Raw genomic sequence first — 13,092 nt, forward strand, 5'->3', positions numbered from 1 at the left:
ACAAGACTATAATGCTACAGAAAGAGAATAAAGTACACTGTGTCCCAGCCAACAAGACCGTAATGATACAGAAAGAGAATAAAGTACACTGTGTCCCAGCCAACAAGACTATAATGCTACAGAAAGAGAATAAAGTACACTGTGTCCCAGCCAACAAGACTATGATGATACAGAAAGAGAATAAAGTACACTGTGTCCCAGCCAACAAGACTATAATGATACAGAAAGATCTGGTAGTGAAGAAAAGGGACTTAGAAAAAGCAAAAGCTACAAAATAATATCAGTTGGTGACTCCATCCCAAAAATGGATTGGCATAATTCTATTTCCCTACTTCTAAATAATAGTTTCCCAACTCCGGTCTTTGAGTACCCCCGACAGCACACAATTTTGTTGTAGCCCCAGATAGAAAACACCTGATTCAACTTATTAACGGCTTGATGATTAGTTAATAAGTAGAATCAGGTGTTCTTTGCTTTAAAAAAAAACTTTACTGTTTCGAGTGCTCAAGGACCGGAGATTTTTTAAATCTCATATTCAGCTTAGTACACAATGCCACACACAGCAAAGCTGGGCTGCTTCATGAAAGTGGAGGAGAGGAGGAGTGTATAGTGTGGAGAGACTCTTAGAGGTTCTTTAAGCCTGCGGTCTATTGTGCAAAATGAAAATGTGTGATGGCGCAGCTAGACGAGAGACAACGATTGATTTAATCAGCCTCTGATCTCCCCCACTTCCTCGTCTGGCCCAGCACCACTCGAATACAAACCAGGAATGCACTGTCCTCACCTTCCCATTAATGCAATTGTGTTGGCACCCTCTCCAGATAATGACTTCATGATGAAGCATCGTGGAGAGCTGGTGAAGGACTGTGTTATTCTCTTAAAAATGTCCACCAACTGTGCCTGGCTGGCTGGCTGGCTGGATGGCTGGCATTGGCTGTCTGGCTGGATGGCTGGCCTTGGCTGTCTGGCTGAATGGCTGGCATTGGCTGTCTGGCTGGATGGCTGGCATTGGCTGTCTGGCTGGATGGCTGGCCTTGGCTGTCTGGCTGAATGGCTGGCATTGGCTGTCTGGCTGGATGGCTGGCATTGGCTGTCTGGCTGGCATTGGCTGTCTGGCTGGATGGCTGGCATTGGCTGTCTGGCTGGATGGCCGGCATTGGCTGGGTGTCATTGGCTGGCATTGGCTGTCTCTCTGGCTGGCATTTGCCCTTTCCTTTACAATTGTAATTGCTCGCTGTTTGACCAGACAAGTGTCAAGTTCAAGTTAAATATCAATAGACCCCGCCCCCCAAAGCATCATTTCATTTTTAAAAGCATGTGTGGTCTGACGTCTTCACTGGGCTTCCTTTCTCCCTGCAACTGTCTGCAACAATGTTGAAAGCCATCACCACAGACCTAGTAACACTGACAGTCACAGAACATCATCAGTATGCGGAAGCAGCATGCTCTCATATCTAAACAAGAGGAACAAGAGAGACTACTTGAATGTAGAGAACAACTTGACCAAGAACAGAACATTATGAAAAACTAACCAAAATGAGAACAACAGCCCCAAAATGTCTTCTCTAAGGTTAATGGCAATACAGCCGTTTGGTCTAATTGTCTAATGCCAACCAAGGAAGAATCGTTCTGGCGTGTAGAGAAGTCAAAGCATTAGCCCTCAGCTACTGATTGGATTTCATTTAATTCGGACAGACTTTCTAATTAGGGAACCACTGTATAAATAGCTGGGACGACATCATGGAACTTGTTTAGTTCCATTCTATTTTAGTTTTCTTCTTGAGAACCAAGACCGAGGGAACATTGAATGTTTATTGTGCCTGAGGGAACATTGGCCGTTGATTGGGCCTGCCAGGGTATTCTCAGAGCAAGAAGAGGGTGACTGCATGAGTAAATGTCCTTGTGTGGCTTCAGACTTTTACCACAGTCATTTAGCAGACAAGTTTATCCACAGTGACGAACAGAACTATGAACATTGATACATATATAGTACCATATTTAGTACCATATATAGTACGTGGCAATTGAACCCACAACCCTGATGTTACCAGCAGCATGTTCTAACCCACTGATCCATAGTGTCTACATGGAAGGGTCCAGAAAGGAGCTCTCCTAGAAGGTCACGTCAATATGTCCCCGGGTCATCCCTGATTATCTGGACCAATTACGATTTTGCAGGTGTGCACATCTTTCAGATTTCACATCTCTCCTCCCAGAACCTACTTGGGTAGCTGGCAGAATTTTTCTCTGGGTTGTCAAGATTATTATCCAATGAAAACCTTACATTCCCTTGGCAATAAGATAAGATCATACACCTGAAGGTGAACTGTCAAAAAGGACCAAAATGAAATCTTTATCAGTTCTTTAGTAACGTAATCTTTTGAAGGAGAAGTTTTAAGGCACGCAAAATGTATTTTGTGATTTGAAGTGGGATATTAGAGTGTTAAATCATAGTCCATGTTACCTTTAGATCCTATACTGAAGGACAGACTACCCTATACCAAGAACATTCATGAAAGTAGCAGAGTGCCAGTAGGCACCAATTATAAAGAGCAATAGTCCTGCATGATGAAACAGTTTGAAGATACTGTACATTGGTTCAATTATGAAAAGCCCAAAGCTTATTTAAGTTTCCAGTAACACAAACTCATTCCAAAACATTAACTCATTAATCCCGTACTCCCAATCACATTACCTGTGAGTCTACATTAAGCCGTCCATATTGATACATACAGATGAATTCAATTCATCTGTAGACTATACAGATTGGAATTGACCTTTTGTCAATTGTCCCTGTTACATCAAACCCCAAATGGCAGTTTCATCATTCAAATCATAACAAAATAAAACCACCAAGCAACCAGCTTCCTAAGTGATATTTTAGTCCTATTCCCTATGTAGTTAACTACTCCTGACCAGTTCCCTATAGGTCCTGGTCAAAAGTAGTGCACTAAATATGTATTAGGGCATCATATGGTTATATAGTTACTCTCTATTCTCTCTGCCAGTGTTGGTCCTTTCTACGGGCGTCTGTCAACCACGTAATTACCTGACAAACTGGCCAGTCAAATGTCACAGCCACAATAAGACAGTAAATAAAGGTAGCCCATTAAAAATGTAACACTTGTCATTAGCTTCCAATAAATACCCCGGGGCCTGACTCCGTGTTACCTTCTCCCTGTGGACTGTTATGGTGCCGTGCCATGAATATCATGGCCCTTATTTCATTCCCACTTGCCCGCGGCCCGCTTGATTCCTGGAACCAAGCGGGATATCCAGCCTCATTTGATATCTGGTACTGACCTTGAACCAAGTAGGCCGGTGGGCGGGGTTACAAATAGCCGTACTCAATGATTGGCCTCACGCAAAGATGTCACAGTGCTGTGTATGTTGTTAATACTCATGCACGAGTCACTGGCTCCATTTTTAAAAGAGAAGGTCAATCTGACTACGAACGGTAAAGCTACACTAACAAATACCTCTAAAGCTAATGACGGAAGCAACAAATTGGTCATTTGGAGATGTCCAAGCTCTTTTAAACATCTGGGCAGACTCCAGCATCCAGAGGCAACTGGATTCTTCCACCAGGAATGTAAAGGTCTTTAAAAAAATATTGGATACGTTAACCTATAAAACAGTCGACATTGTGCTTGGATGCAACCAGTGACCGTCTAGTGGAGAGACGCTGGATTGCACATCACTGACAGCATTATTTAAAGCCATGATAATAATGAGCAGCGACGATCAGCATGGTAATACATAGTCATTTGGTTAAAAACTATCTAGCTAGCTACCAATGTCTTTAGCGTAGCTAGCTGTAACGTGTGAGAGTGAGCATTGCCCAAGACGTGAACTGATATCGTGTTACATAAACATCCTTGGAAGCACAACACCGTGGACATAGATACATGTTTGACTGAGTATTCGACTTTATTTGATTCAAAACAAACATACTTATACTTTTCAAAGGACATTCCTGAACCTGTGGCATCAGAGGAAGCTGTGAGCTCGAACGGTGAAGACACAACCTCAGAAATCTGCACCCCCAGACACCCAGGGTCCATCGAAACAATCAATGATACTACAACCGCTGAAACCTGCACCCCCAGACACTCAGGGTCCATCTAAACAATCAACACTACTGCAACCGCTGAGACCTGCACCCCCAGACACTCAGGGTCCATCTAAACAATCAACGCTACTGCAACCGCTGAGTCCATCGAAACGATCAACTCTACTGCAACCGCTGAGACCTGCACCCCCAGACACCCAGGGTCCATCGAAACGATCAACGCTACTGCAACCGCTGAGACCTGCACCCCCAGACACCCAGGGTCCATCTAAACAATCAACACTACTGCAACCGCTGAGTCCATCGAAACGATCAACGCTACTGCAACCGCTGAGACCTGCACCCCCAGACACCCGGGGTCCATCTAAACAATCAACGCTACTGCAACCGCTGAGACCTGCACCCCCAGACACCCAGGGTCCATCTAAACAATCAACGCTACTGCAACCGCTGAGACCTGCACCCCCCGTCACCCGGGGTCCATCTAAACAATCAACGCTACTGCAACCGCTGAGACCTGCACCCCCAGACACCCGGGGTCCATCTAAACAATCAACGCTACTGCAACCGCTGAGACCTGCACCCCCAGACACCCAGGGTCCATCTAAACAATCAACGCTACTGCAACCGCTGAGACCTGCACCCCCAGACACCCGGGGTCCATCTAAACAATCAACGCTACTGCAACCGCTGAGACCTGCACCCCGATGAGCCAAGGGTCCATTCTCGGTTGGTAAACAGTTCAACGTCAATTGATTGCCATGTTCACTAATCACACAATTTAGCTGTCTTCAACAGGGGTGGGCAATCTCATTCACAGAGGGCTTTTGTCATGGCAGGGTTATGTTTCTAAACGTTATTCAAGGAGACAGTCTGAATCTAGGAATCTATATATAAAACTCACACTGATTCAATTAATTATATTATGACCCAAGACCTTATATTATTTGCATCATTTGTGTATCTGGTTGGTTGATTTGGTTGGCCTCACACTGGCCTTTGTGGATAAGATTTATTCAATTTGATGAGACAATTCATGGTTGGAGAACAAAAATGCACTCGCACTCGCACTGGCTGCCCTCAGGTTAACTTTGGTGTCTGTACCTTATTATTCCTGGACTGTACACCTCATTACTCAGGTTAACTTTGGTGTCTGTACCTTATTATTCCTGGACTGTACACCTCATTACTCAGGTTAACTTTGGTGTCTGTACCTTATTATTCCTGGACTGTACACCTCATTACTCAGGTTAACTTTGGTGTCTGTACCTTATTATCCCTGGACTGTACACCTCATTACTCAGGTTAACTTTGGTGTCTGTACCTTATTATTCCTGGACTGTACACCTCATTACTCAGGTTAACTTTGGTGTCTGTACCTTATTATTCCTGGACTGTACACCTCATTACTCAGGTTAACTTTGGTGTCTGTACCTTATTATTCCTGGACTGTACACCTCATTACTCAAGTTAATTTTGGTGTCTGTACCTTATTATTCCTGGACTGTACACCTCATTACTCAGGTTAACTTTGGTGTCTGTACCTTATTATTCCTGGACTGTACACCTCATTACTCAGGTTAACTTTGGTGTCTGTACCTTATTATTCCTGGACTGTACACCTCATTACTCAGGTTAACTTTGGTGTCTGTACCTTATTATTCCTGGACTGTACACCTCATTACTCAGGTTAACTTTGGTGTCTGTACCTTATTATTCCTGGACTGTACACCTCATTACTCAGGTTAACTTTGGTGTCTGTACCTTATTATTCCTGGACTGTACACCTCATTACTTCTGCCTATATATTTTCCCAGGGAAGAGAAAACACTGCGAGCACAACCAGCGAATACCTGAACTTCATGAGGGAGACCGAGGCCACATACCTGGAGACACTAAGCCCAGCATCAGCAGCAGAATCACCACCTCAATCAGCTGTGTGAAGAGGAGGCAACAGCCAGGGCAGCAGCCGGGACAACAGCCTTGACAGCAGCCGGGACAGGAGCCGGGACAGCAGCCGGGACAGCGGCCAGGGACAGCGGCCGGGACAGCGGCCGGGACAGCGGACAGCTTTGGCAAAAAATGCATTCAATGACTACATATTTCTACATTTCTATGTAATACCGTATTGAAATATATTTCTAATCTACAAATGAAATACTATCAACAAAATTAGAACAAGCAAAGCTGATTCCCATTGTAGCTGAACACCTACCTAGGTGTTAGTCTTTCAATTTCATTACCATCTATACAGAAGGGGACATCTTAGGAATAATGATGTACTGTAATGTAAACTTGGACCCAGCCAGATATAGAGAAGTGGCTGACAAGAAGAAGAGTGGCTGGGAGAGGGAGAGGCAGAGGAGTACGTATGCATGGTGGAAGAAGACTGAGAGGAAGATCAAGAGCTGTACTCAGATGAGATTAGGGCCACTATAATTGAACATGTAATAAATCATGATCTATCAATGAGAGAGGCTGGTCTGAGAGTGCAGCCAAATCTGCAACGCACAACAGTGGCATCTATTGTGAGAAATTGCCGGCAAAACAACAGGTAAGATGTGCATTCTGCAAGGGCATCTGACTGAACTGCACATTACAGATGTCAATTGAGCAAAGCCTCCAAACCCACTTGTGTGTAATTGTTTTTGTATTTCTGCTTAGGAGCCAATGGTTACCTCCCACAGAAGGAAGAGGTAGGATTTTCATTGCTGTGCAGGAAACTGAAATCATTGATATGGTAATCAAAAACAATGGCATAAAACTCACAGAGATTCGGGACACTGTTGGCAGACAACATTACATTTGGAAATATTCACAATGTAAGCATAACAACTATTTCTAGAGTCCTGAAATTTCTAGAGTCCTCAATTCAGGATGAAGAAGTTGTACACTGTCCCCTTTGAGAGGAACGAGTCAAGCAACTCAGGAACCAATATGTCCAGGTAAGATGACTATAAAATACAGAACTGGTTTTGAACAAAACCAAACAGGGCAGAGGCACACAATGGCATGTTTTAAGGTATAATGTAAACTACCGTAATAGCCTAACTCTTATGTTGCCTTGTGGATTTATTTTAGAGAGTCATGGAGATTGAAGCCAGGCAAACACCCCACATATTCATCTTTGTGGATGAGGCTGGTTTCAACTTGGCCAAAACACGGTGGTGAGGAAGGAATGTGATTGGGAGCCACAGTGGACCAGAGGGGTGACAACATCACAATGTGTGGAGTAATATCCTGTGATGGATTTCTGTACACAAACCGCTAATTGGGCCATACAACACCGAGCGTCTCATTTCATTCCTGGATGACCTCTATGGAAGGGTTGTGCCAGGTGAGGAAAGGGTTGCAGTGAGGCGAAATCTGCCAATGTTTGTAATCGTAAGGGACAATGTGGCATTTCACTACTCCCATGTAGTCTCTATTCCTCAACCCCACAGAGGAATTATTTTCCTCCCACCTTACTTTCCATTCCTCAACATATAGAGGTATTCTTTTCCTCATGGAGGAAGGTTTATGACCACCATCCACATGATCAAATGTCCCTCCTGGATGCAATGAATGTTGGATGCCTGGACATATCTGCAGAAGATTGCCAGGGATGGACCAGGCATGCCAAAATATTATTTCCTAGGTGTATTGCCCAAGATGACATAAGATGTGACGTGGATGAGAACCTGCCAAATGCAGAAGACAGGGTTGACTACTGTATCTGTATTGGTAGATGGTGTGTACACAAATTCTTGTATTTTGGAATCACTCAATGCCAAAAAAATGACATAAAACATATTGATAGCTTAACCCATCCCTGAAACATTTATCAGACTTCCCTCAGGCTTGGTGCCTCCTCCTCTCAGATAGCTTAACCAATCCCTGAAACATTTATCAGACTTCCCTCAGGCTTGGTGCCTCCTCCTCTCAGATAGCTTAACCCATCCCTGAAACATTTATCAGACTTCCCTCAGGCTTGGTGCCTCCTCCTCTCCTTAAGCCCTGCTCCTGGATCTGTCTGTGGGACATCTATGCAGAGATACTGTAGATATCTCTGATATCAGGCTGACTCAGAGAAGTGTTCCTCTGAGGTTTCCTGGGTCGTGTTCATTTGGGCATGGAAAATAAACCATTTGAAAATGTTTTGCACTTGAAAACACAAATGAGTGTTTCTGATTTGACATGTCCTGGTGTTCTCTCCCCACTTCAGTTTGTTTTCTTCCATTTGGTGCCTAATAAACACAACCCTGCCATCTCTGTCTCCTTGGCTGCTCTATCACCAGACTACAGGGACCCAGGGTTAATATGTGAAAGGCTTTCACTCCACCAGAAGGAGATTGCAGGATAAATAATTGAGTGTTCTCTGCCCCTGGTCTCATGGAAATTGCATTTTTTTCCCCATCGCAGCTGCAAGGAGATGCAGGGCAAACTGGTTTGTTGCCAGGTTAAGCGTGTATTGGTAAACCACAATGTCTTTGAGGAATGTGGTTCCTGTCTTTATCATGTGTACATGCTTGACTGTCATGATTGTTAAATCTTCTTGCAAGGGGTGCAATCTTTGTTTCATTTGTCAGGTGTGCTCCTCAAAATGAACTTCAGATAAACATGGTCAAACCTCTGTTCAAACCTCTGGGAGACACAAATGTTTCACCATTTTGTTGTAGCACTGAACTAGCACACCTGATTCAACTAAAGGGCTTGATGATTGGTTGAACAGTTGAATGATGCGTGCTAGTTCTAGAATACAGTAGATCAAATAGATGGAATGGCTGGGGTCTCAGAGGAGAGGGTGGAGAAACACCAGACTAGCCTGGATCATGCACTTCCAGAACATCAGCCCCAGTGTAATCTCTCCAAGACTACTCCATGGTAAATGGATGGTTCTTGTCCATTGTGGGCATGCCTGATGCCTGTTAGTGGAAAGGAGTGGACAGGATTCAGGCGCTCAAGCAAAGGATTGTTAAGCATTGTTAAGATATAGAGTCCTATCTCATTGGGACTCACCTGGTTAAATAAAGTATGCATAAGTAAAAAATAAATTAAAAAAGGTTTTGTAGGCCTACAAAACCTGCATACTCAGAGAGAAAGATGCCTATCTAGAAGTTGTCTTAATATGCTGTATACATTGTCTCACTGTGTGTGATCAGGTGTATCCAATCAAAAAGTACCTAATGTTTCCAACCACTTGATGCAGCACATGATGACTGCTGGTACTAATGTGACGGTTGTATTCAATGCCATATTCATAGATCCGCACACACGCACACACGCACGCACGCACGCACACACACACACACACACACACGCACGCACGCGCGCGCACGCACGCACGCACTCACGCACACACACGCACGCACGCACACACGCACGCACGCACGCACGCACACACACACGCATGCACAAACACGCACGCACGCACTCACACACGCACGCACGCACGCACAGACACGCACACACACGGTCCCACCTAGCTGACAGTGTATATAATTTGCAGAAGAGTGGTTGTATACACAATATTGTGTGTTGTGTGTTCATGACTAGCAGGAGAAAGTGTACAGGAGATTGTTGACAAAGCACCAATGTTATCACCCAGCTGGGGGTGCTATTGTCCATATTTAGTCCCTGCTGTGCTTATATCCCACAGCAGATGAACAACTCACTGTAACCATCACATGCTTTCTCCCCGTTACAGGCAGCGCTTCACAGCATGAAGCCTACACACACACACACACACACACACACACACACACACACAAACACAAACTTTGCCAACTCCAGGAGGTCAGACAACTCAGGCCCAATATGTTGAGTCACTCTTAGCTGGAACCTTTTCCTATGAAAACGGTGTCATCCATCTTATAGTGATTATCATTTTCTACTAGGAGATTGTTGTTATTCAGTTCTAGGAAAACTATTGGAAAACCTCTATTCTCTATCAGAATGGTTGGCTGCCAGCCCACGGTGAGCACACTATAGGTAGAGGAAAACGACAGCTATTACAGAAGACAAGAAGAATGAGGGAAAAGTACATATGTGTGTGTGTGTGTGTGTTGGCCAGATGAAACCAGTAATAATGTATTGAATGCCACAGTGCTCAGGGGGCTTACTATGGTTGATTTATCAGACAACAAAACTCCTGTAAATACACAACAACCACGATCTGTATAACAACACGGAAGAACAAAAAGCCCTGAGACGCCAGGAGAGAGAGACAGAGTCCTCCAAGCACTGCAGGCCCCATGAGTTACCATCGATCTGAGAGGATGAATTGCTTAAATTAAAGTAATGAGTGATCAGTGATGATCAAATCACAGAGATGTCCTCAAAGAATGGAGGTTACTGATGACTTTGAACAGGGTCAGTGTAAACTAAGGGTCTCCCAATTAATCTCTCTCTCTCTCTCTCTCTCTCTCTCTCTCTCTCTCTCGCTCTCTCTCTCGCTCTCTCTCTCTCTCCCTCTCTCTCTCTCCCTCTCTCTCTCTCCATCTATCCCCCACCTCTCTCTCTCTCTCTCTCTCTCTCTCTCTCTCTTTCTATCTCTCCATCTCTCCACCTCTCGCTCTTTCTCTCTTCTCTCCCACATCCTCTCCCTCCCTCTCTCTCTCTTTCTCTTTTCTCTCTCTCTCTCTCTCTCTCTCTCTCTCTCTCTCTCTCTCTCTTTCTCTCTCTCTCTCTCTTTCCCTCTCTCTCTCTCTTTTCCTCTCTCTCTCTCTCTCTCTCTCTCTCTGCTGTATGGTGCCACCTAACGGCTGATTTCTGAACTCTCCTCCTTCACTCCTTCACCTGTTAAAGCTGTAAGGACACTTCTTGAGAGGGGTTAGGTATTAACACTGCTTTATCCCTGTATTGTTCCGGGTTTAAAGTTTCCCCTAGCTGTATATCTAGAATCAGAACCAGAAGTGACTTTTCATAGCAGGTTAGAAGAGTATTTTAGCTAATCCTAAACCTAACGCTTTTCATAACCGTAGCCTAATTTTCCTAACCTGCTACATTAACCCTTGGTCTACAATGGTCGCTCCATAATACATAATACAAAAATCGACATTAAAATCCGTCTGTTTAAGCTGGAAATATTTGTTTTTTTCCATGGGCTTTGTCTCAATCCACCACATCCGCCCATATCACTCTTCTGAATCTGCGGTGAAAGGTGGCAGAGCTAGAGCGGTGTTTGTCCTCCCGAAAACCCGTCTTCTCACAAAAATGTCTGTAGCGTCCAAACTATTACGACCACTCTATTGAGACTCTCACCAACACAATTTGGTCCAGGATGCCCACAGGCCTCAAAAGACTCGTCTGATGTTGGTACAGCGTCTTCTACCAACTTCTGTCTGTAGCTTCCAGACAGCTTGGGCTACACTCTAATATGACCCCTCTGTGGAAAGCTGAAACTCTCACGAGCATGATGGTGTTCTCCATTTTGCCCTAGGACACCCACGAACCTGTACCACTTTACAAAACGAATGGATGTATATATGGAGATAGTTTAGTTCCTAAAATAAGGGTTGAATACATATAATCTTCCTGATGTATAATAGTTTCCTCATCCCCGGTTTAGACAGGGCTTAGACTCTAGAGGGTTAACTATCCTAACCTGCTAGTTACTTCCGGCCGTAGCTGTGTTCCACAGAGATGGTTCGTTGATGCCTAGGCTTTAGCTTGGCTGGCTAACACAACTTTGTGGCACACAGTAGATGAGTGGGCTTCAAATCCAATGGGTCACATACAATATAAATCAGGGTTGGAGTCAATTCCATAAAGTGAAGATTTTACATTGAATTGAATAAGAATTTCAATGATGTTCAAGTTACTGAATTTAAATTGAATTAGAATTTGACTGTTTGAATTGGAATTGAATTGGAATTGTAAAAACATTTCGTCTTTTAGAATTTAATTAAATTGGACTTCAAAATGACTATATTTCCCATTTATTGGCATTAATGCACTTAGTATAAAAAATGTACTGCAGGATTGTTTTTAAATCATTTAAACTTGTATTTGTATATTTCCCATACTGCTAGGCTGTCTGAACAGTGACATGATCAGCCTGAAAGGGAATTTAATTTGAAGTGGAATTGTTGGGGATAATTGTTGGGGATAATATGCTCACTCTACCTAGCTGTGTATACTTTATGCAAACTTGGTTTAAACTCTGCTGTCAGTATTCTGTCTCTAAATGTTGTCTATCACTAGCAGCACCAAATAGTACAATTCTGTGTATGTGCAAACGCACTTGGCGAATAAAATAATTGAATTGTTTTGAATTTATCGAACATTGGAATTGAGAGGAATTGAATTGTATCTGAATTCAAAGACTGACCTATAATTTGAATTCTATTAAATGGAATTTACAGGGAGAGGGAATTGATTTAAAATTGAATTGGTGGAATTATCACCAACCCTTGTATACACACATCATTTCACCTACACACAACTCTCACACTCAGTCCTTTCCCTGCATGTCCATACAATAGAGCGATAGACTTCCGTGAAACATGGAGTATATCTGCTCATGACGGTGTGTCGTCTCTTGAGCTGGACAATGCACTCCATTGTAGTTGAAAGATTTACCGCACTTACCTCTTGTAGACTCATGATATGACTGATAAAATTACAATAACCCCTGAATACACACACAAATGCAAGCACACATGCATGCGCACACACACACACACACACACACACACACACGCCCAGAGTCATATCATCTTTTACATACCTCAGTCTGGATGTAAACTTGCATTAATCAGTACTGGTTAGACTGTAGCCATGTCTATTAACAACCAGGTTATAAACCTACATTAATCAGTACTGGTTAGACTGTAGCCATGTCTATCAACAACCAGGTTATAAACCTACATGAGTCAGTACTGGTTAGACTGTAGCCAGGTCTATCAACAACCAGGTTATAAACCTACATTAATCAGTACTGGTTAGACTGTAGCCATGTCTATCAACAACCAGGTTATAAACCTACATTAATCAGTACTGGTTAGACTGTAGCCATGTCTATCAACAACCAGGTTATA

At 43.5% G+C, this 13,092-nt stretch overlaps 1 protein-coding gene across 1 annotated transcript; it reads left to right on the plus strand.

Moving 5' to 3' along the window:
• The first annotated feature begins 4,075 nt into the window (after positions 1-4,075).
• LOC139395967 (putative protein FAM47C) lies at positions 4,076-4,783 on the plus strand. Its single transcript, XM_071143283.1, has one exon. The coding sequence runs from the start codon at positions 4,076-4,078 to the stop codon at positions 4,781-4,783; it is 708 nt and encodes a 235-aa protein (XP_070999384.1).
• Positions 4,784-13,092: the final 8,309 nt, after the last annotated feature.

The sequence above is a fragment of the Oncorhynchus clarkii genome, unplaced genomic scaffold (assembly GCF_045791955.1).
Source record: "Oncorhynchus clarkii lewisi isolate Uvic-CL-2024 unplaced genomic scaffold, UVic_Ocla_1.0 unplaced_contig_13362_pilon_pilon, whole genome shotgun sequence".
Lineage (NCBI taxonomy): Eukaryota > Metazoa > Chordata > Actinopteri > Salmoniformes > Salmonidae > Oncorhynchus > Oncorhynchus clarkii.